General features: G+C 54.0%; 2 protein-coding genes across 2 annotated transcripts; one reads left to right on the top strand and one right to left on the bottom strand.

Moving 5' to 3' along the window:
- Positions 1 to 915: 915 nt before the first annotated feature.
- ZNF319 (zinc finger protein 319) lies at positions 916 to 3,760 on the top strand. The gene is made up of 2 exons (XM_082439491.1): positions 916 to 1,345; positions 1,618 to 3,760. The coding sequence occupies exon 2, from the start codon at positions 1,869 to 1,871 to the stop codon at positions 3,624 to 3,626; it is 1,758 nt and encodes a 585-aa protein (XP_082295617.1). The 5' UTR covers positions 916 to 1,345; positions 1,618 to 1,868; the 3' UTR covers positions 3,627 to 3,760.
- A 55-nt stretch (positions 3,761 to 3,815) lies between these two features.
- SPMIP8 (sperm microtubule inner protein 8) lies at positions 3,816 to 19,806 on the bottom strand. Its single transcript, XM_082439536.1, is given in 6 exon segments — positions 3,816 to 14,122; positions 14,124 to 14,156; positions 14,284 to 14,345; positions 14,774 to 14,948; positions 15,169 to 15,230; positions 18,560 to 19,806. Coding segments are annotated over 6 exon segments (678 nt in total). The 5' UTR covers positions 18,783 to 19,806; the 3' UTR covers positions 3,816 to 13,999.
- Positions 19,807 to 22,437: the final 2,631 nt, after the last annotated feature.

Raw genomic sequence — 22,437 nt, 5'->3', positions numbered from 1 at the left:
TGGTCAGAGAGGCTTCTGGCCGCACCTTCCTGGAGGGGGGCCAGGGTGGGCAGCTGAGCTGGGGGCCTGGGACCGTGGACCCTGTGTCTGGCAGCCATTCATGCCGGAAAAAAAAAAAAACAGTTGGGTTGGCGCAGCCTGACCTAGACCTCGCTCAGAGTAGTTCTGCTTCCCTCTTTCCTGGGGAGGCTTCAGTACCTGCTCACTCATGCAACCTGCTGCCTCCACCCAGAGCAGCGGCTTCTTTACTTCTTCCCTTCCCAGAAAGATGCTGAGGTTGACAGCTTTCAGCCTGACTCTTATGTTTCTTTGGCAGAACAGTTAGAGGCCAGGCTGGCCTGTAAAGGCATCCCTTCCTTCTCTTTTCATCGGGAGAAAACTTAGAAACTTTTCAATGTTAGAGGCAGAAGAGCTGGGAACCTGAAAGTGGGTTGCATCTGATTCTAAAAGTTGTTCCCTCTCGCTGTCATTACCTTATGCTGCCACAAAGTGGTGAGTTAGAGATTTGCCTGAGCTGGGTGGTCTTTACCTTCCATTGATTATCCAAAACGTTACAGACTTGGAGCAAGGGAACAGGGTTCTCTCCGGAAAGGTGATAGGGACGAACACTCTGTGGTTAGCATGCTACTTCCCACATTGCAGGGGCAAACTCGAAATTGCTTACATTTTCCTACAGGCCTTGACACGGTCAGATGAAGAGGATTTAGGACTTGTTTTGGTGCTCTGGGAGATGACTAGACTAGGGAACTTCTGCTATGTGGACATCTAGGCTGTGTGGGTCTGTGGACCCGTCATCTAACCCCCATCATGCACTGGCTCAGGTCCCTGCAAAGCCATCCCACTTATGTGAAGAGAGAACAGGCACATGGTCAGGGGGGAGGGCCTGGGGGGTAGTTGAGAGGGGTATGGGCCAGCCCCTGATGGGAGAAGGTTTCTGAGATGGTCCTCAGTTTCATGCAGTTGTTTTAGATATTGACTGACTGAGGCCGTTTGCTGTGGGGCCCTCAGGTCTGGGAGGCCTGGCCTCTTAGACCCACAGTCTGTTCTTATGAGCAGTTGTGTCCTGGGTTGAGATTCAGCAACAGGAGAGAAGCTGGCAGGCCTACAGGGAGGCCTCAACCAGAGCCTTTCTACTTTTATCTGTCTTATGTACTGGGCTTCCAAGTAAGAAGTGTTTTGCAAAAAAAAAAGTTATGTTACTAAAATTCTTGTTTTGGATGCCAGGGCCCTATCTGGTCACCTCCTTCTTTCTTTGGAGCAAGAGCAGAACTTGTGACTTCTTTGTATTGTGGACAGATCACCCCAGACTGTCACCCGTGAGACAGCTAATTGAAGAGGGTTGACAGTAAGCTGGGAGGTTGGGATGCCTGGCCCAGGGATGGGGAACTGAAGGTGGGTTGGGCATGGAGACAGCCACCGTCCCCTTTGCTGGAGGAGCTGAGCCGCCAGCAGACTTCTTTGGTAGCATGTGAAGGGAGCAGATCTCCCAGCCCTGAGCCCCTCTCGCTTCCCTGATGTGGTTTATGTCAATGTGGCGAGTGCAGGCAGATCAGGGAGAGGCCCCGGGAACAGCTGCATGTCCCTGCCTCAAGCTCACGATTTCTTTCTTCTCTACAGAACCAATCATCAGGGAAGGCAGAGCTTCCCTGCCATTGCTGGCACCCTGCCTCGAAGACCCCCGTCCTGTAGGCAGAGCCTTGTAGTCTGTCTTGGTTAATGACTTGGGCCGCCTGACTAGCCCCTCTCTGTGCCTTGTCTGAGGTCCTCATCCATACCTGATCCTGGGCAGCTTCTCTCTCTGGTGTGGGTCACCTTAAGCAGGGAAACTGAAGCCATTACTCTCCAAACCCTGTTTCATCTTCCCAAGCATGTCGGAAAGCTGGCAGCAGCCGCCGCAGACGCAGCCGCAGCAGCCGCAGCCGCCGCAGCCTCAACACCACGCAGAACCACCGCCGGCCCTGGCGGAGCACACACTGACCCCAGGCACAGCTGAGAACCCCCTGGGCTGTGCCGTCTATGGCATCCTTCTGCAGCCTGACCCAGGCCTGCAGCCCCCGCAGCACGCGCCCCTGCAGCCAGCAGGCGAGCCGGGCCCCAAGTGCGGCGTGTGCGGTCACGACCTGGCGCACCTGTCCAGCCCGCATGAGCACCAGTGCCTGGCGGGCCACGACCGCTCGTTCCAGTGCACGCAGTGTCTCAAGATCTTCCACCAGGCTACCGACCTGCTGGAGCACCAGTGCGTGCAGGCCGAACAGAAGCCTTTTGTCTGTGGCGTCTGCAAGATGGGCTTCTCGCTGCTCACGTCGCTGGCGCAGCACCACAGCGCGCACAGCGGCACTGGGGGCCTCGTGAAATGTTCCATCTGCGAGAAGACATACAAGCCCGCCGAGGCGGCTGAGCCCGCGGCCACTGCCGCCCCTTCGCTGCCCCCTGCACCCCCTCCGCCCGCCGTAGCCCCTGCAGAACAGGCCGACAAGCCCTACAGCTGCCCCATCTGCCAGAAGCCCTTCAAGCACCTGTCGGAGCTCTCGCGACACGAGCGCATCCACACGGGCGAGAAGCCCTACAAGTGCACGCTGTGCGACAAGAGCTTCAGCCAGTCTTCCCACCTGGTGCACCACAAGCGCACGCACAGCTCGGAGCGGCCGTACAAGTGCGCGGTTTGCGAGAAGACCTTCAAGCACCGCTCGCACCTGGTGCGCCACATGTACGCGCACTCGGGCGAGCACCACCTGTTCCGCTGCAACGTGTGCGAGCTGCACTTCAAGGAGTCATCCGAGCTGCTGCAGCACCCGTGCACGCCCAGCGGGGAGCGGCCCTTCCGCTGCGGCGAGTGCCAGAAGGCCTTCAAGCGGCCGTCGGACCTGCGGCAGCACGAGCGCACGCACAGCGCCGAGCGGCCCTTCAAGTGCGACCTGTGCCCCATGGGCTTCAAGCAGCAGTACGCGCTGATGCGGCACCGGCGCACACACAAGACCGAGGAGCCCTTCAAGTGCGGTCTGTGCGAGAAGGGCTTCGGGCAACCCAGCCACCTGCTTTACCACCAGCACGTGCACACCCTTGAGACCCTCTTCAAGTGCCCCGTGTGCCAGAAGGGCTTCGACCAGTCGGCCGAGCTGCTGCGGCACAAGTGCCTGCCGGGCGCCGCCGAGCGGCCCTTCAAGTGCCCGGTGTGCAACAAGGCCTACAAGCGGGCGTCGGCTCTGCAGAAGCACCAGCTGGCCCACTGCTCGGCCGCCGAGAAGCCTCTGCGCTGCACCCTGTGTGAGCGCCGCTTCTTCTCGTCCTCCGAGTTCGTGCAGCACCGCTGCGACCCGGCCCGCGAGAAGCCGCTCAAGTGCCCGGACTGCGAGAAGCGCTTCAAGTACGCCTCCGACCTGCAGCGGCACCGGAGGGTGCACACGGGCGAGAAACCCTACAAGTGCCCCAACTGCGACAAGGCCTTCAAGCAGCGTGAGCACCTCAACAAGCACCAGGGCGTGCACGCCCGGGAGCAGCAGTTCAAGTGCGTGTGGTGCGGCGAGCGCTTCCTGGACGTGGCCCTGCTGCAGGAGCACAGCGCGCAGCACGGCGCCGCCGCAGCTGCGGCCGAGGGCGCCTACCAGGTAGCCGCCTGCCTGCCCTGAGTCCCCGCCGCGGCCCCCACCAGGCCCGGCCCGGCCTCCTCGCACCCATCCCTGCACCGGCTCGGTGTTCTGAGGGAGGCCCTGGGCGTGAGGACAGAAGGGCACTGGGCAGGTGGAGGGTGTGGGTGCCTGGCACTCCCGGTACAGGCCTGGGGGGGGCGGGGGCGGCAGATTGCTGTGGCTGGTCCTGACCCCACAGACCTCTTTCCCATTACAGGATTCGCTCTCTTGAGAGACCTCAGCCTCCCTTGTCTCTGGGGGCCTGGAACCAGGCTGGAAGTCCAATGGCCTCTCTCCACCCCAACGAGGGGGTGGTGCTAGCCCAACCTTCCCAGACCTTTCAGCCTAATTAGAAATCGGATAGGTTAGGAAAGAGGAGGGTCACGGTAGCGCCTGGGAGAAGGGCTGGACTCCAGAGGTAGGCTGGGTGTAGGGCATCCCCCTTCAGGTTGCTGTTTGAGGGAGAAGGCCAGCTCCGTGATGTAGTCCTGGAACCAGGAGGGCAAACTGTGAGCCACCGGCCTCTCTGTCAGCTTCAGCGGGGGGCGATGCATCCTCCAGGTTTCTGGCAGGCGAGACATACAGGGGTGCTGCACACCTGTGGGCTCAGTCTGCTTGGAGGACAATTGGCCCAGCCAGAGGGAGGAGGCAGAGAAGTTCTCCTGTGACTCACTCAGCCAGGGACAGTGCTGTCCGCAGGGAAAGGAGGAAAGGCAGCCTTTGCACCCAGGGCTAATCCCACTGTTTTGGAAGTGCCCCTCCCACCTTTGCGGCATGGTTCCAAGCACTGGTGGGGAATGCGCTCTCAGCCCGACAGAACTACTGATGTGAAAGAGGGGGACTGTTAGATCACCTGGTGCCTGGGAGGAAGCAGGGCTAAGCCTGTGATCTTCCCAGTGGATGGGAACAAGTGTCACCCCTTTGAATTGTGTGAACCAAAGCCTCAAGGGCGTGGCCCTAATCAGCTCGCCCCAGCCCTGCTTCAGGGCCAAGACCATGCCTGGGTACCCAGGGTAGGGGAGGTGAAAGGACCATGGGAACGCCTCTGACCCCACAGTGCCCTCCCAGCCCATGGGCACCCTCCCCCATCAGTCTGGCTGCTGACCTGTACTCCAGGGGTCTTGCTCTACCAAGATGCTCTAGACAACATTCAGCTACTTCCAAGGCCAGAGTGTTCTCCTTTGGGTCCTCCTAGGGTCCCCCTAGGTCTCTGGCTGCCCACTGGGCTCATGGAGCTGAGGGTGTCCAGGATAAGGAGTGGGCAGGGGAAGAGGGTTGTTAAGGAAACCGGTAGGTAGATGGAGTCGATTGGTATTGCTTGATGGCCGGGACTCTCCTCGGGAAGGCCAGAAGACCTTTACTATCAAAATGATTCTTTTGAACCCAGCTCTGCCCCACCCTCTCCCAGACCCCTTCCCTGGGTCTTAAAAGGAGACTTTAATCAGTGCCCACCCCAAGATCCCAGAGAAGCAGGGAGACCCGTCTTGTCCCACTCTCACCTTCAGAAGTCTGAAAAGCCCTCATCCCCCTCCTCTGCCTAGGTTCCCTTCCTGTGCCCGCAGAGAGGGGCTGGTCCTTCCCCTCGGTGCTGGCTTTAGTCACAATGCCTCAAAAGACATGGAACCCAGGCTGAAAACAGTCCCAACTGCTAATGTTTTTCTTTCATTTTGCTTTCTAAAAGCAGTTGTTATACTGTTCATAACATTGTATAGTTTAATTTCATGTCATTTTGGATCTTATATAAAAATGTGAGAATTTGGATTTTTAAAAAGAATGATTCCATTTTAGATAGCCCTTTTGATGTTAATATATAGTGAGTCCAATGTATGCTTTAGAAGTAAAGACATTGACCTTCACAGACCAAAGCACAGTTTGTTCTGGTCATTCTTTAGAGGGGAATGTTGGGTCGTGGAGAGGGAGTGAGGTGTGCAGGCGAGGGTGGCAGGCTTGGGATTGGGACATAAGGTTGGGTTCGAATGTTTTGAACATTCTGGTTGTGTGACTTTGGGCAAGTCACTTAACCTCTTTGGGACTCAGTTGCCTCATCTATAAAATGGGGAGGTTAACCCTTGCCTTGCTTGGTTCTTGTGAGAGTTAAGTGGAGTCGCGTATGGCTGCCCTGGTGGGGAAGCTGTGACGATGCTGACGGTACCAACTGCAGGACACTTGGGATCCTTGGGCTGTGACCTCTTGACATCCTTGGGGTTTAACTGCAGCCCCTGTAAAGGGGGCTGATCTGTGAGGGACCGGCAGCTCGTGGATGGTCAGAAGCTGGGCACTGGGCCTGGTAAGCAGGAGAGCTTGCTTAGCCTCAGTGGAAAATCAGGGTCTGCCTGGAGCAGCCTACAGGCGCCGCCCCCGAGGATCACATGCTCTCACCCCACTCCTGCTCACCCTGTAGCATGGTGATCCCTCTGCATGTCCAACCCAGCCGCCTCCACCTCAGCCTTCCTGCACCCCTCTTCTGTCCCCTATCCTGTCCCCCAGTGGGCCAACTGCAACTCAAGCTCCTCCTGTTTCTCAAAGGCAAGGGTGGAGGTGGGGAGAGGAAGGTAGAAGCAACTCCCCCCAGGTCTGAGAGCCAGTGGAGGGTGGTCAGGAGGGACCCCTGCCCTGAAGGTAGGGGTGGAGGTGAGGGTAGAAAGAGGACAAGGAGCTACCCACGCCGCAGGGAGCTCAAAACTGGCTGCAGAAGTCTTAGTGGAGAGGCCAGGGGGGACCCCGGATGTGACCAGGACCCCATGGTCCTCTTACTCCCTCTGCGTGTGGCCACAGGAGGACTCTGCCCTTGAGAAGCCGTGTGCAAGCGTCCACCTCTCAGCGAGGACGCCCAGGGCCCCTTGTCCCTGTGCCCGGCTTGAATCCTGGCTTCCTTTCTAGTTCAGTGACCTTAGGCAAAACCCACCCACCTCGCAGAGACTCCTGGAAAGCACTGGCATGTGTTGGGTGCCTTATAGCTTCAGGTTGCTCTTCCTGAACAGGTGGTGTTCTGCGTGTGCCAGGGGCCAGAGGAGCCCTGGATGGGCTCACGTGGAGGGTGCAATGACTTTTTCTTCCTTTGTCCCCACCTTGCCTCCCCTCACAAAGCAGTGGGGCTCCCACCTGGACCAAAACCAGGGCCGTGAATGGAGCCCTAGCCTGGGGGCCTGCGTGTTCAGGCTCAGGTCTTAGACCTTTGATAAGTGATCCCAGGCAGGCTCTGTTCCTCTTGGGGCCTTGATTCCATCTGAAGCAGAGTTCTTGACCTCTGATCTCTAAGGGTCCTTAGAGACCTGTCGCTCTGATTCTGGGAAGGTAACCGGATCAACCCGTGGCCCCTATTCCCCTTCCTGCCTCTCTCGGCCTCCAGTCTGCTCCCCACCTGTCTCATTCTGGTCTCTCTTGATTGTAAGTGACAGAAACAGCACAAACTGGCTTAAGCAGCTACACACTGTACCCAGCCACACACACAGGTACCTCTCCCACCTACCTGCCCGGGAACCCCACCGCTTCCTGTGTCCCATAGCTGATGTGAGGCTCCATCTCTTAGAGCATGGAATTTTCATGGGGGAACTTCAGGTGCTGTGGCTGGGGTACAAACTAGCACTATCATCTTTAATCTCCGGGTAGTCACCCCCTTTGCCCCAACCACTGACAGGATGGGAAGAGGGTGGTACCTTGGGGTGAGGGGTGACATGTGGATGAGGGCCAGAGGAGCGAGAGCGAGAGGCTGACATAAATTCACACTCTGGACTTAATAATTTCCCCTTCCTGGGGAAAGAGGCACTGCTGGGTGGGGTGGGGGTCCCTTCTCCTGGGTCCTTGAAGTCATTGCCAGGGCAAGCTGGGCCACCAAAGACAACTTTCCTAGGGAACCCATCATCTTGACGGCTCTGTCAGACTCCCACTGTGTGGCTGGCTCTGTGCTCGGCCCCCCAGGGGGGCAGTGGGAGAGGACCCTGCTCTCCAGGGGTGGAGCCTGCGCTCGTGAACCACCGTGGCAGTGCTGTGCTGTCGCAGTTAAGAGCACCACAGTCAGGCCTGGCTGGAGTCCCGCCTCTGCCACTCATCAGCACCAAAGCTTTGGGAAGGTTTTTGGATCTCTCTGGGCCTCATTTTCCTCATCTGTGAAATGGAGCCATTAATGCTCTCTTCTGGGCTTAGGGTGAGGGTCCCGTGAAATGACCTGTGTGGAGTGTTTGCCACGTAGTGGCCACTCAGGAAAGCAGAGCACTGGGAGGTCAGAGGCAGAAGGGAGCCAGCCTAGCTCTCCTACCTGAGCGTCAGGGCTCTCCCACGCCCACCCTGCTACACAAGACCTTTCCCATCCACCAGCTGGTCTGAGCCTCATACCACCTCCATGAGATGGGCAGGGCAGACCTGAGGATGTGTTTTGTGCTGATCCTTGAGAAGTCCAGGGGCTTCCCAAAGCCGTACGCTTAGTGATGAGAGAGGCCTGGCGTTGTGGGGTCTGGCTAGGTGGGGGGATAGGCGGCGGGGTGGGACCGCCTGGGCTCTGAACCCACAGACCTCCAGCTGCAGCCACTGAAGCCTGGGGCTCTGGCTCCAACCCACTCTTTGCGGGCCAGGAAGCCAGGAACAATGGCCGGGACTGGTGCTGGCACCAGGGCTGGCCATGGGAGCAGGAAAGCTCTTCACCAGCAGGCAGAGGGGGCAGCCAGCCCTCTGGCCTACTTTCAGCTCCTTGAGGGACTGGAGCCTCCGTTTTCTGTCCTGCCATCTGTGCAGAGGCAGCTCCATAGGGAGCCTCCACCTGACTTCCCAGTCCCCAACCTCATCCCTCCTCCAGAGCAGGCCCCAGACAGGACCGTGGACTGCTCGGGCCTTGGAAATTTGCCCAAGGCCTCTGCGCCTGGGCCAGGCTCGCCTGTGATAAGCTCCGCATCCCATCCTCAAGACGGTGCTTTCTTTGTTCCTTGAAGGTCATGCCTCCAGGAAAAGCCTTGGCCGCTGTTGATTTTTGCAGATTCTGGCAGGAATGCCCAGTCCTCCTTCAGGGCCCTGAAAAGGAGGTTGAGGGGAGGGGCGGAGGTGGGCTGGGGCCCGTGGGGTCTCCCTCCTCACCATGTGTGTGTGTCCATCCCCACTCTGGGTCTGCATTCCTGCCTTTGTTCATCCATAAGCATCACTGAGCACCGGCTGTTTGCCAGACACAGAGCTGGCGCGGCAGGGCATGAAGGTAGAACTTCAGATGAGAGAGTTTTGAGGTTTTCATGTATCAAAAGGTAGGGTCAAAAATGTCAAAGCTGCTGGTACTTAGTACAAAATATCACCTGTGAGAGTCCTCCCCAGCCCTCACCCCGTTCTCCCTGAGCTAGGACCCTTACTCCATCCCTGATCCTCCCCGTTGCCAGCCCCAGGGTGAGGGTATGTGTTTTGCGTGTTGCTTTGTAATAAACACAACTATTACTTTGTAGTAGTTGTTTCATTTAGTCCACGTCCGTGTGTTGGTTCTGGGAGGCCCCAGGCCCCATTCCTGAGTCCCAGATCCTGTTAGAGAGATAAGAGGGGCTGGCGAGTGCAGTATTTCCCAAGATCCTACTGTGGGCCAGAGGCTATGAGTTAGTCCCCCTGAAACAGCTACGGTTCCTGTCCTCATAGTCTTGGGGAAGAATTGGGGAGAAGGGAGGATTTGAGAGAGGTCTGCCTGGAAGAAAGGGTGAGGTTTGGATAGGAAGAGATGGGGAAAGCATTTCAGGTGGGAGGAAGGCGTTGACTAAAGGTTAGGAGGCAGACAGGAGCCTGGGTGTTTGGAACAGCAAGGAGACTGGTGATGCCGTCGGGGGTAGGGGTAGCACATGGAGGCCCAGGGCCTGGGTACTGGATTGGGATCAGGCCAGAAAGGCCTGGAGGTGAGGCCATGGGGGCTGGGCTGTCCCCAAGGCAATGGCCACAGGGAGGATTTCTACTGTGATCTCTCTATGAGGAGCAAAGAGCCCCCTGAGGCTGAGGGAACTTCCAGGCGGGGAGACAGTGGCCCAGGCTGGGTGGCTTCTCTCCATCTCTTGGGATTTTCAACCTGCAGATTCTGCCACTGCCAGTAACTCCAAGAGAACTTTCTGGTGGAACATCTTCTCCTCTCTCTACGCTCAGGTCGAATGTCCCCACTGGTTTCCCCCCGACTCTTGGCGTGCATCTCTCTCATAGCAGGAAGGCAGTAGAGTATGGTGGCCACAGACTCAGGGGGTCAGGCAGGCTGGCTTCAATTCCCAGCTCTGCCAACCACCAGCTGTGTGACCATGGGCCAGTCACTTAGCCTTTCTGAGTTCATTTCATCATCTGTAAAATGGGTCTAAAACTGCCCACCTCCTGGGCACTGCAAAGTGCTTAATATTGATACATTGCCTTGCACGTAAAAAATAGCAAGTGCATACTAAATCAGACTTGTTAATGCGCATCTACTCTGTATTTCCTTTATTCTTGGGCACATATTTTTATATCTACGAAATTAGGATTCCATGTACAACTGGTGAGGAAGGACCTAATCAAATTCCTAGGCTTGAGGAACATGGTCTAGGTGTGCTCACATTCTCGCCTTCTGCTTTCAGGTTTGAATCAGCTGGGTTTACCTCTCTCCTACTGGACTAGAAGTACCTCTAAGGCAGGCAAGTCTTCTGATCTGTGTCCCAGCACCCAGCATGGGGTCTGGCAAGGCCTTGAATGTCTGCTGGGCCAAATTCCCAGAGGGACTTGTCCAGTCATTCAGTGTCAAGGAAGCAGGGCCACGAGAAGACACACAGGCACTTGATTCCCTCTGGTATCTCAGCACGCTCTCTGGAGCTCCCTGACTGCCCCCAGTCTCACACAGGCCAGGACTCCAGCATCTCCGCTATGAGCCTCGGGCAAATCTATTTCTCTCTGAGCTGTCATGTTGGAGGGGACACTCAGGGCTGAAGAATGTGGCTCTCATACCTCAGGGGCCTTCGCCAATGGCTTCCCAAAGTTCAATCCAGGTGGACTGCCCCTGGGCTTGGAGGAAAGTGCTTCTTCCTGCATGAAATGGCAGGAAGCTGGATACCTCCTTGACAGGCCCCCAAGGAGGAAAGGGCTCTGATCTACTTACCACTTCCCATCCCCTCCTCCGCATGCTCCTGTCTCCTGCCCTGTTGTCAGCAGAGCTCCATACTTCAGGACAGAGGACAGACTCCCTCCCTCACCTCGGTATAAGGGTGATGATCTCCAACACCACCCCCAAAAGAAATTAAAATCAGCCTCGAATTTGTAGGGCAGGCTCTGTCTGCATATCAGACAGCAAAACAACTCATTTCCTTGTTTATTACCCAAGGTTGAACAAAAGACCCCCATTCTGGGAAATAACTTATTCTACGAATATTGAGCACAAACTGTATGTGAGTACTGTGACAAGTGCTGGGACTGACTTCGAGTCCTGGGTTCTGGTTTTGGCTGGAGCCTTTCCCTGATCTGGGCCTCAGTTTTCCCATCTGTGAAATAGAGTAGCTTTGGTTCTGCTCACTCTCCTGGGTACTTATGGAGTATGAGGCCTGGAGGAGATGATGTGTTCTAAACAGTATAACACAGGGTCCAGAGGTGAGGGGCTGGTATTATTGTTTTAAACTCCTTCCACCTGAGACCAGGCTTGCATCCACTAGGTGCTCAGTAAATATTAGTGGAAGGGGATGAGGAGGATGTAAGTCAGGGTTTCCTAACCTTTGTGGGCACTGACTCTCCTAAGAATCAGATGAAAACAAGGAGACTTTCCATGGAAAATGCACATGTGGGTGGACCCATGGTTTTGGACATGATTTCAGAAGGTTCATGGATCCCTGAGGCCTCAGATCCTAGCACCAGAAGTCCTGTTCAAACAGTTCTTGAGCTTGGCGGCTATTTACCCTGATCTGGGTCTGTCCTTGCAGACTGGCCACGGGTGGGATGGTATTTGGAAGGTCCTGGAGCTAAGTGCTGATGCTGGCTGCTCTAACACCCAGCCACGCCGAGACACTCTTCTTTAGCCCAAAACTTTGAGCAGGGTTATTCTGGACCTGGCCCAGGAGCCCCACGGCTGTCCCCAGCACATCAGGCCTCCTTTCTGTAGGTTGGTAGGCAGATGAGGGCTAGTCCTGAAGCTTTGTGGATAGAGCAGATAACTTTTTGCTTACATGATATGTTCATTGGCGGTGCTTTGGGGAGAGGAAACTTTCTTCTCTGAGTGGGCTTGGGCACCTCATCTTACTTCCACACTCAGCTGCTTCACAGGGAATAGAGACCATAGGCCAACCCTCCAGGGCCTGATTCCACTTCTTCAGGGGAACCCTGGGCCCAGGGAGGCCCCCAGCACACGCTGGGATGGCAAGGGCTTCTGAGAGAGGGGTCTAAAATCCCTTTTGAGCCCCCTCTTTTCTCTTTAGGGCTCAAGTTCAGAGTCTGAGGTGGAAGGGGCTTGGTTGTAGGCTTATGAGCAGGGGAACGGGGGCACAAAGAAAACCTAATTCTCAGGCAGGCCTGCCTCTATACCTCATCCCTGGCTGGGCCCTGGGGCCCAGACCCTGATTCTCTACCTGGGGTCACCAGACATCTTTCCCAACTCCCCCCACCACCACCAGTCCTCCAGGAGTTGGCAGGAGGCAGGTAAGGGTAAGACATCCTGAGGTCCTGAGGTCCTGATCCTCCCCCAGCCCCTGCACCACACACACACACACACACACACACACACACACACACACATGGGTGTGGTGCCTCCTTATGGAGCATAAGGTTTATTTCCAGTCAGGCTAAACTCTTAGGGAGATGGGTGCTGCCGCCATACACCCTCTGTCCTGCTGGGGAACCTGAGGTAGCATGGTTCGGCAGCCTGGGGATCGGCCTCCTTTTCACAGATTAACGCCAGGGTGTCAGGTAGTTAACACGACTGTGGAAAGAAACAGGTGAGGTGGGGGCCTCTAGGATGTCCTGGGGAAAAATCAGGCTGTCCTTCTCTAGGCCTTCCCCACCAAACCCACCTTCCTGCCCTCAAGGCTCTGAAAACACAGCTTCTGTCCTGTCTCTCTATGGCTCAAGAGCCTTCAATGGCTCCCTATTTCCTTTAATATATTTTTGGCTGGTCTGTTTGACTTTCAAGCCCCACTTCCGGTTTGCCTCATCTTTCTCTCCCGTGAGCTTTACTCACTTTTCAATCATTTAGTGAGCCTACTCTGGCAGGCATTATATGGTAGTAAAAAAAAAAAGCTTTCCCTTGTGTGTGCACAGGGCGGGTGAGAGAAGGCAAACTTTCATCAATAATTATAATGCAATAGCCTGTGTGCTCTAAGATGGAGAGGGATGCACATGCGGAGACCAACTGGAGGAGGGTTTGAGCTGGAGGGGAAGGGCAGAAGGTCAGAGAAGACTTCAAGGAGGATGGGACATCTGGGCTGGGTTTTAAAGTGTAAGGAGGAGTTTTCCAGGCAGAGGTAGAAAGATCATCTAGGTGCTGAAACAGCACAAGCAAAGATATGGAGTGCTTGGTTGCTTGGTTTGGGTTGCACCCAGGAGTCTGGTACTGCTAAAGTGTAGGGAATGGGGCTGGAGAGGTAGGAGATGGCCAAATTATGAAGGTGCTTGAATATCTTGCATTCTTCTCCTGGGAGCACTTGTCCCAGCCCTTACCACTTCACCTGCTTCCTGGAAGGCAGATTCTTGGCTCCTTCCATTATATTTCTTATATGTCTGTTTACTCTTCCAGTCCCTGCTCTTCTCCTAGATAACCCCGCCCCCCCTAATCCCCCTAACCCCCGTCTTTGCCTTTTGGTCTCCTCTGGGCCAAATCGAGAGGGAAAGGCACTCTACTGCCTCCACCTCCCAGTGGGCTGCACTTTTGCCTGGCGAAGATCTCTCCAGGGGGAAGACCTTCGCGCCCCCCTGACATCATCCGGGAGGGTACCAATCCTCTGGCGCCTCCTTCATGAGGGCCCGCCAGCTGCCCGACTGGGGGGCGTGGCCAAATGTGGTGCGGGGGCGGGGTCATTCCCCCCCCACCACTGCAGTTGGAGCCCTACCTGTAGATAGAGCCGAAGCGTCGGAAAGCATTCCTGCAAAAGAGAGAGGAGGGTGAGGCCGAGGTGAGGAAGGGTGACCCTCTCTGAGAACAAACACGTCAGCAGGCGCCATCCCACCAAGATTACACTGCACCTTCGCCCCACCTTAACTCCTCCACTCTGAAAGGTGGAGTTGCTAGGGACTGGATGACAGGATGCTCCGTTTGGTAGGAATTAACCATTTAGTCGTTTTAAAATTGCAATTTTCTTGTGGTGTTTCGGAGCCAATCAATTCTTCCTAGGTCTCACATTTTCAAGGGCCACTAGGTATGCGGTGGTGAAAGCAGCCAAGACCCCACTCTCCTTCCGCCAGGTATGGGGTCCCGGGGTCTGTGGGGTCACTTACAGGGAGTCGAAAGGCAGGGGTTTCTGTCCATAGCGATCCAGGCTGGGATTCTGGTTAAGACAGAACTGGGGTGGGCCAGAGGAATTGGGGGGGGTGTCCACTGAGTAGAGGGGACACGGACTCCCCCGCCGAGGCCCCGCACAGCACTCTCTGCCGGGGATATTGGCCCTGGGCACTGGGAGACCTTACTCTCGGTCTCTTCTCCCCCTCCCCGACCCCCGTGTTAGCCGCTTCTCTCCCACCCCCGCCCCGCCAGGGACGGAGCAGCGCGCCTACCTACCCGCCAGTTCTGGGTCACCTGCGGCTTCAAGTACCGCACCGCGTAGCCGCTGAAACTCTCGACTGCGGAGAGAGCGCCCATCTCTGGCCCCCCGCCAGCCCAGAGCAAGCCCCGCCCCTACTCTTAACTGAGCCCCGCCCCTAGATCAAGCCACGCCCACGCCTGCTCCTAGAACCAGTCCCCCCTCCGGACTAAGCTCCGGCAGTCCCAGAACCAACCCTGCCCTCCAACCTCCGCCTCACTGGCTCCCACTGGCTCGGGCCTGGCCCCGCCCCCTCCCCAGGACAAGCCCTGTCTCCGTGAACCTCAATCTGTCTGGGTCCAGCCCGCTCTGAGTGCCCCAGCTGCTCCTATCTCCTAGACCTGTCTTTGTCAGAGCCCACCCCCGAAGCCCCCCGCCCGCGGTCAGCGCTCGGGGTCCCGGCTCCAGGGACCCAGCGGCCCAGTTGTCTCTCCCACAGTAAGGCATCCTCCCCGCCGGTAGACTGACCCTTCCTGCTCGGGCAGGGCAGCTTGAATTCGCCGGCAGAGGACACGAAGCGGGACCAGTCCTCGATGGCGCGCGTGAAGTTGGGCCAGTCGACCCTGTTGATGCCCGGTGCGATGGGCTCCAGCTTTCCCTCGCGGCACCTATTTTGGAGCCTCTGGCCAGTCGCCGTGATGTCCTGCCAGGATGAAGGGAGTCAGGGCGCGCGGGGCACTTGAACCATCTGACCCAGGGGGCTCTGAAGCCCCTGAAGGAGATGCAAAGTGGCTAGGGTCCCAAGCTGGTAGCTGAGGAAGTGCACGGAGTAGAGCCCAGCACTCGAGGTGCTTGGGGCTAGGTGCACGCAGGACCTTCAGGTCCCCAGAGCAAACCCAGGGCCAGGGGCAAAGGACACTCACCAAGCACTGCAGGCGTTTGTTGGGGACACCGAGGAGTGTGAAGTAGGCATTGTCAAAGTCATCTGAAGGAGAAAGAGAAAGGGAGGAGTCCACCAGTGGTCACAGGCCCACACAGGAGAGGTTTGGTCCACACTGCTTTAAAAGGTTTTTGAAATACTTGACAACTTTAAAAAAATCTAAGATCAAGTGGATTCTTACTTAACACACCCCATTCAACAGAACAAACTCCAAATAGATAAAAAATTTCAATGTAAAATAATGAAACCATAGATGTACTAGAAGAAAACATGGATAAATTTCTTTATAACCTTGGGGTGGGGGAGGCCTTACCAACTCTAATTCAAAATCAGGTAGCCTAAAGAAAATGTTGATAACTTGGACTACATAGAAATAAACTTCTGCATGGCAACATAAGGAAACACAAGGAAAGTCAAAAGACAAATGGGAAAAGAATATTTCCACTTATTTTGTAGATGAGGTGAAATTTCCGTAATATTGAAAGAATTCCTATAAATCAAGACAAAATAAAATAAAATAAAACAAAATAGAAGAAAAAGAGAAAAAAAGAAAAATGGGTCAACAGTCTGCATAGGTAGTTCTCACACAAACACAAGAAATGCAAATGGTCCCTAAACTATGAAAAGACACTCAGCTTCATTCATAATAAGATACATGCATATTCAAACTACATTGATACCAATTTTTCATATCAGATTGGAAACAATCCAAAAATGAGTGCAGTTATCAGAAACAGGGCCATTGCCATATATTGCCAGCAGGGGTTATAAATTGATTTGAGCCTATGGAAAGAAATTGGCATTATCTATCAGAATTATAAATACACATACCTTTTGACCCTATAGTCCCACTTCTGGGAATTTATCCTACTTTACAGTTGCACAACTGGGAAATGATGTGGGTAGAAAGTTTACCCATTTCAGCATAGTTTGTAATAGAAAATGATTGGAAATAACTCAAGTGTCTGTCATTAAATGACTGGTTAAATAAACTATGATACATCCTCACTATGCCTTGATTAAAAATCAGTAGAGGAAGTTCTTGATTCAAAACCTTCCAAGGTACAGAAGAGTATATGCCTTTATATGGCTTTAAAGCCTAAAATTGAGACGATTGGAGGCAGAGAAGAATATACATTCAGGTCATCACCTAACCAAGTCATCAAACTTAGCATCATGCATAGTGGGATAATGACATTATGTGCCTCCTGCTGAGCCATCATGGCAAATATGGCATCCAACACCTGTGAAAGCTTCTACAATCAAGCTTCTACACCTATCTTCTAGTTTACAGAAAATAGACTATCAAGGTAAACAGCACCATAAGGAAACAATCACTCAAATTCACAATGTAGGACTCGTCTACAATAAAACTGTTTTGGACTCTTTAAAAAGTCAATATTATGAGGGAAAAATGGAAAGTGGGTAGACTGTTTTAGACTAAGACACAAGAGACATGACAACAAATTACAAGGCACAATCCTAGATTGAACCCTGGTTCCAAAATTTTTTTGACAGCTATAAAGGACATCTTTGGGGATAATTGGGGACGTTTTAATACGGACTGAATATTAGCTGTTAGGGAATTATTTTTAACTTTCCTAGACGTGATAATGGTATTGAGGTTGTTTCTATCATTGGGAACTGCTTGCTAAAGTGTGTGTGTGTGTGTGTGTGTGTGTGTGTATGTTTGTGAGAGAGAGAGAGAATGAAAACAATATGTCAAAACATTAATTGAAGCAGGTGGAAGGTAATGAATGTTCATAGTATTAGTCTTTCAACCTTCCTCTATGTTTGAATATGTTCCTAACAAAAAAAGTTGGGGAGGAAAATAATAGGTTTGTATTTACAGTAGCAAACAATGGAAGGATTCAGCAGGAGCTCAGAGTGGTTACCTGTAAGTGGGGATGGCAGGGGGAGGAGTGAGAATTTTTAAAATGTACATTGTTACAGCATTTTGAATTTTGAAACTATGACTCCATTGCTTTTATTAAAAACATACTTGCAATACTCAAGAGCTCTCCCTAAAAATCTAGATCCCTGGCCTCTCCTGGAAGCCAGGGAATTGGTAGAACTGTGCTGACCTTTCCCACACAGTATCAGCAGGACCCCATAGCTGCTCCCCTTCGGAGGGGGGGGTGTGGGGACTCCACCTCACCTTTCACCCCTTCCCCCCACTGCGTTCCCACCCACTTCCCGTATTTGTGTTTCCCATCGTGGCCCTGTAGGGGTCTCTGTGGGACCTCTGGAGATCTCCCTATAGTCTCTGACACCCTCACTCCACCTGTCACCTGGGTCTGAACCTGGGTATCACCCTGGACTCCTCACTCTTGCCCCTCTACCCACACTGGTACCAAATCGTGTTACTTTATCTCCTAAATACCTTCCAAATCCCTCCCCTGTGGCCAGACACTATCACTACTTCCTGAAGACTGTGGTCCCTCCCAGTGTCCTAATCACTCACCCTCCCCCCCCATCATCCACTTCTAGTCTCTCTGGGTCACCCACTCCCCACGGCCCCAATGCTCGGACCTCTTTCCTTCTTAAAGTCTTCAGAGGTTCTTATCTACCTCCCCAGGAAGTCCAGACCCCTGAGCTTAGCCCTCCCCGAGCTGTGTCCTCATCCCCAGCCACAGCTCCTGCTGCCCCCGCACTCCTTATCCTCCCACCCAACCACACCCCTCAAGTTCACCAACACCTCATGCAGCTTTTCCCCTCCAGGCCTCTGCATGTGCTGTCCCCGCTAGCTGGAGTGCCTTTGCTCCAGGCACAGTGTCAGGCACAAAGCAGGCAATGAATAAATGTGCTGGAATGAATGAGTGTGGGTGTCTGTGTGGCACCCCTATCTCCATACCCAAGCTTCTCAATCGATGAAGAGTTCTTCCTTAGCCCCGTGTGGCCCTTTACCCCAAAGGCTCCCATGTCCACCTCTCTTTCATGACAGGTGTCTTTCTCTTCCTTTTTCAAAGGGAGAGATGATTGAGCAGAAGTTGTTATTATTGTTATTATTATTCCTCCTCCTCCTGCAACTGCTGACCTCTGCACAGTTCCCTCTCCATTAATAATGATAACAACATTATTGTTGAGCACATATTATGTGCCAGGCACTACTCCAAGTGCTCTTCATGCCTTATCTCATTTTAATCTCAAAATAGCCCTGACAGGCCGGCACTGTTAGCGTCCCCATTTTACTGATAAGGAAACAGAGGCTCAGACCTGGAGGATACCCAGGCAGGGAGGAGCAGAGCGGGGACGACTCCCTTTAACCCTTTCACCTGCCACTCATGGTTTCTCCCTCCGAGATCTCTCTCCTCCAAACCACCCACGCCTTCCCCGAAGGCCCAGAGGGGCCGGTGGTGGCCAGGTGGCCTGACCTTTGCGGCAGTAGGTGGTGGTCTGGCAGTGCTCATCGGAAAGGCAGGCCCTGACGGAGTCCATGTCCATGCGGCGCAGGCTGGGCAGGGCTGGGTGGTAGAGCTGCTGCTTCACGCCGGCCAGCTTGTTGCGCCGCCGCGCCACGGGCAGCAGGACGGCCGGGGGTGCGTACACGTGGGTGGAGCCATCCTCCCAGGGCACCAGGTTGATGATGCGGGCCATGGCTGGGGGGGCAGAGACACCCCAACCAGACACCCTTCTGTGTGGGAACACAACCTTGGCCAGTGCCGGTTTGTCTACTCGTCCAACAGGTACTGACCACCTACTGTGTGCCAGGAGCTATGGTGGGGTCAGGGACGCTCAAATACACACACACACAGAGGATGTGCTAAGGGCCCTGGCAGAGGGCAGTACAGGGGGTGTGTGTCTGGGGAGGCTGAGGCATTCAGCGAATGGTCTAAAAGAGATGCCATTTGTGTCTGTTCTTCAATAATGAGCAGGAAGCGGCAGCAGCAGCAAGTGGATTCACAATTGAGCTCAGTCTGCCTCTGGGTAATTAATTATGGACTTCTGGCCTTAGCTAAGGTATCTGGCATTTACTCAACATTCTACAGGGAGACATAGAAAGGTTTTAAATAAGGGGAGAGACGTGATAGACATGAACTAGAAAGAATATGGCTGGTTCCCCAGTGCTTCGTTTTAAAAAGTGGATATTCCCAGAGCCTTTGAGTCATTTAAACTTTAGTGAGAATTTGTTGAGTCCCGTTGCTTTCTTCCTGACCCCAGTTGGAGGTGAGAGATGGAGGTGGGCGGTAGGGAGGTGGGCAGGAGGAGAGAGGACCTTGGGCCATGGAGGAGCACGGAGAGGGCATGGCGACCAGATGGGGAAGCCGCCTCGAAGGCTGGGCCTTCTTGGGAAGGGACAGGGAAGTGGGGAAGTGAGGGTAGAGGGGAGGGAGGACTCCCTGCTCCTGATCCACCACAGTGGTACCTCACCTGCAGGCCACGGGCCCCAGGTGCACAGGCTTACGGGGATTTTCCGCTCTTCCGACTGCTCAATGGGGAAAAGAGGCAGGGAGATGGGCCGAGCCCCAGTGCCTTATGAGGCAGTAGGAGAATAAAGGGACATTCTGCGGAGACAATGCCCATTGCAGCCTGATTGTGAGGGCACCGTCTCCTCGGCAACCATGACAACCGGAGGCTCCGAGGAGAAGAGCCTGCTGCCAGGGGTCCTTGCCCTGGCCCCCTCTTTCAGCCTTCTTGAAGGATGCTGTCTCCCAGGCCTCACACAGGCTGGGCATGTTGGGGAAATCAGACAAGGAGCTGGGTCTCCCTGGGGGTGGCCATGCCAGGGCTGGCCAGGGCTGGCCAGCGCTGGCCAGGGCAGGCTGTGTGACCCTAGACTACTTACTGTCTCTCTCTGGGCCTCAAATCTCCCATCTGTGTTAGGCAAGGGCCCCGGGCCCTGCCAGGAGGAGTGTCTGTGAGCTGGCAGGGCTCACGGACACTTACTCCCCTCCTTACAAGCCTCAGGGAAGAGGGCAATGCCCTGCCTGCCAGTCCTTGAGTCTCCAGAGGTGGAGATTAGTGGCTGCCAGGATCCAGGGTCAGCATAAGGGGATCAGGGAGAGTGGTGGCCTCAGCAGGACAGGGATTAGCAGGTGATACTCCCCCTGCAGGCCTGCAACCTCCCTCCCGCCTTCCCAAAAAAGCGAGGTCATGAGGTCCTAAGCCCAGCACCCTGAAGCCCTGGGGCCTGACCGCCATCAAGGTCAGAACCACTGGGGGAGTTCCCTGGTGGTCCAGTGGTTAGGACTAAGCGCTTTCACTGCCGTGGTCCCGGGCTCAATCCCTGGTCAGGGGACTAAGATCCCACAAGGCTTGCAGCGAAGCCAAAAAAAAAAAAGAACCACTGGAGGTGGACCCTGCCCCCCCCCCCCCCCCCCCGACCCTGTGAGGAAACCCTGGGGAGACTCAACTTATTTGCATATCTTGGCACGTGCTTTTGCATACACCTGCCCAAGTGCTGAGCCTGATGGGCCCTGGCACCCCTACTGTGAGGTTCAAGTAGGATTTGCCTCCCTAGTTGCTCCTCCTCCAGTGCTCCATCCAACCCCAGAGCAGCATCCCCAAGTCCCACCCCTTAAAGAAAACTTTCTCTGGACTTCATTCACCACCCCATCGCAGCTTATTTTTTTTTTTTTAACTCTTTTAAACTGAAAAATATAACAAAATCCAGAAAGTTCATAAATATATAATGTAACTCATAATTTATAAAGTGAGACCCTATGTAACTACCAGTCAGGTCAAGACATGGGTACTACTTTGCAAAGCAGTGTAGCAGTTTCTTAAATAGTGAAACATAAATTTACCATATGACCCAGCAATTCTACCCCTAGGAATCTTCCCAAGAGAAATTAAGATATATGTCCACACAAAGACTTGCATACAGATGTTCATAGCAGCATTATTTATAATAGCCAAAAGGTGGAAACAACTTAAGTGTCCATTGACTAGCAGATAGGTAAACAGACTCTAATATATCTATGCCATGGAAACAGACTGTATGCCATGGAATACTCTTGGGAATTAAAAAGAAATGAATTATGGATACGTGCTACAATGTAGATGATCATCAAAACATTATGGTAAATGAAAGAAACCAGACACAGAAACACTCCACATATTATATGCTCCATTTATATAGAATGTCTAGAAAAGGCACATGTTTAGAGACAGAGAGCAGATTAGTGGTTGCCTGGGGCTGGCGGGGGGAATGCGGAGTGATTCTAACCAGCATGAGGGATCTTACTGGGCTGATGGAAATGTTCTAAAACTAGATGTTGCATAGCTCAGTAAATTTACTAAAAATCATTGAGTTGTACCCTTAAAACTGGTGAATTTTACGGCATACAAATTATACGACAATAACGTTGTTTTAAAAAATTGATATCAGCTAAAGAAAGCAAGTTAGGGCCCCGCCAGCCCCTAGAAGCTTCCGCATACCCCTTCCCAGTCCCACCTCCTGCAAGAGGTAACCACTCTCCTGGCCGAGTAGTATAACCACTGCTTTTCTTTATAATTTTACTACCTATGTTTGCAGCCATAGACAAGACAGGCTAATTGTGCCCTATTTGAGCTTTGTATGCATGGGCCATTGGTGTCTTTTGAGTCTGGCTTCTTTCCCTCCGTATATATGCACACGAGAGTCATCCAACTGGGGTGTAGCTGAGGTTCGTTCATTTGCCTCACCCTAGAGCTCGTTACTCTTCAGCCAGGCCCACCTGACTCTGCCCACTGGCCGGGCTCCATGCCCCCAGGTTGCCGAGCCTTGGGGCACAGGTCAGCCTCCGCTCACACGGTGGTCCCATGTGGCCAGTCCTCCCCCAACACACTCAGCCGTCTTGGCTGCAGCAAACTCGGCTTCCTGGCTCTTCCCCTACCCCACCAGCAGCTCTTTCAGTCTCCTTTCCTAGCTCCTCCTTCTTTTCCCAACTTCGAAATGTGCCAGTGTGCTCCAGGCACCATCTCTGGTCCTTCTCTTCTTTACTTTTGATTCAATCAGTCCTGTGGCTTTAAGCATCATCTACAAGCTGAGCTGATGCCTCCAAAATTTCCATCTCCAGTCGTCCACCTCTCCCAGACTCCAGACACCCCCCGCCCCCCAAAACACACCTCTCAACACCTGCTGCACATTTCCACTCAGATGTCTCTCAGACATCTTAACGAAGTAGAGCTCGTGATTTCCCCCCAAAACTCTTCCACACCACAGCCCCAGGCTCCCTCTTTTCAGTAAATGGCACCACCTGCCACCCAGTCGCCTAAGCTGAGCACTCTCAACAGCTCCCTTTTCCCTCCCCTCCCCTTTTCTCTCTCC

This window comes from Balaenoptera physalus (assembly GCF_965194825.1).
Source record: "Balaenoptera physalus genome assembly, chromosome: 19".
NCBI classification, from domain to species: Eukaryota; Metazoa; Chordata; class Mammalia; order Artiodactyla; family Balaenopteridae; genus Balaenoptera; species Balaenoptera physalus.
Note: the sequence above shows the minus strand (reverse complement) of the source record. Positions and strands in the feature narration are given on the sequence as shown.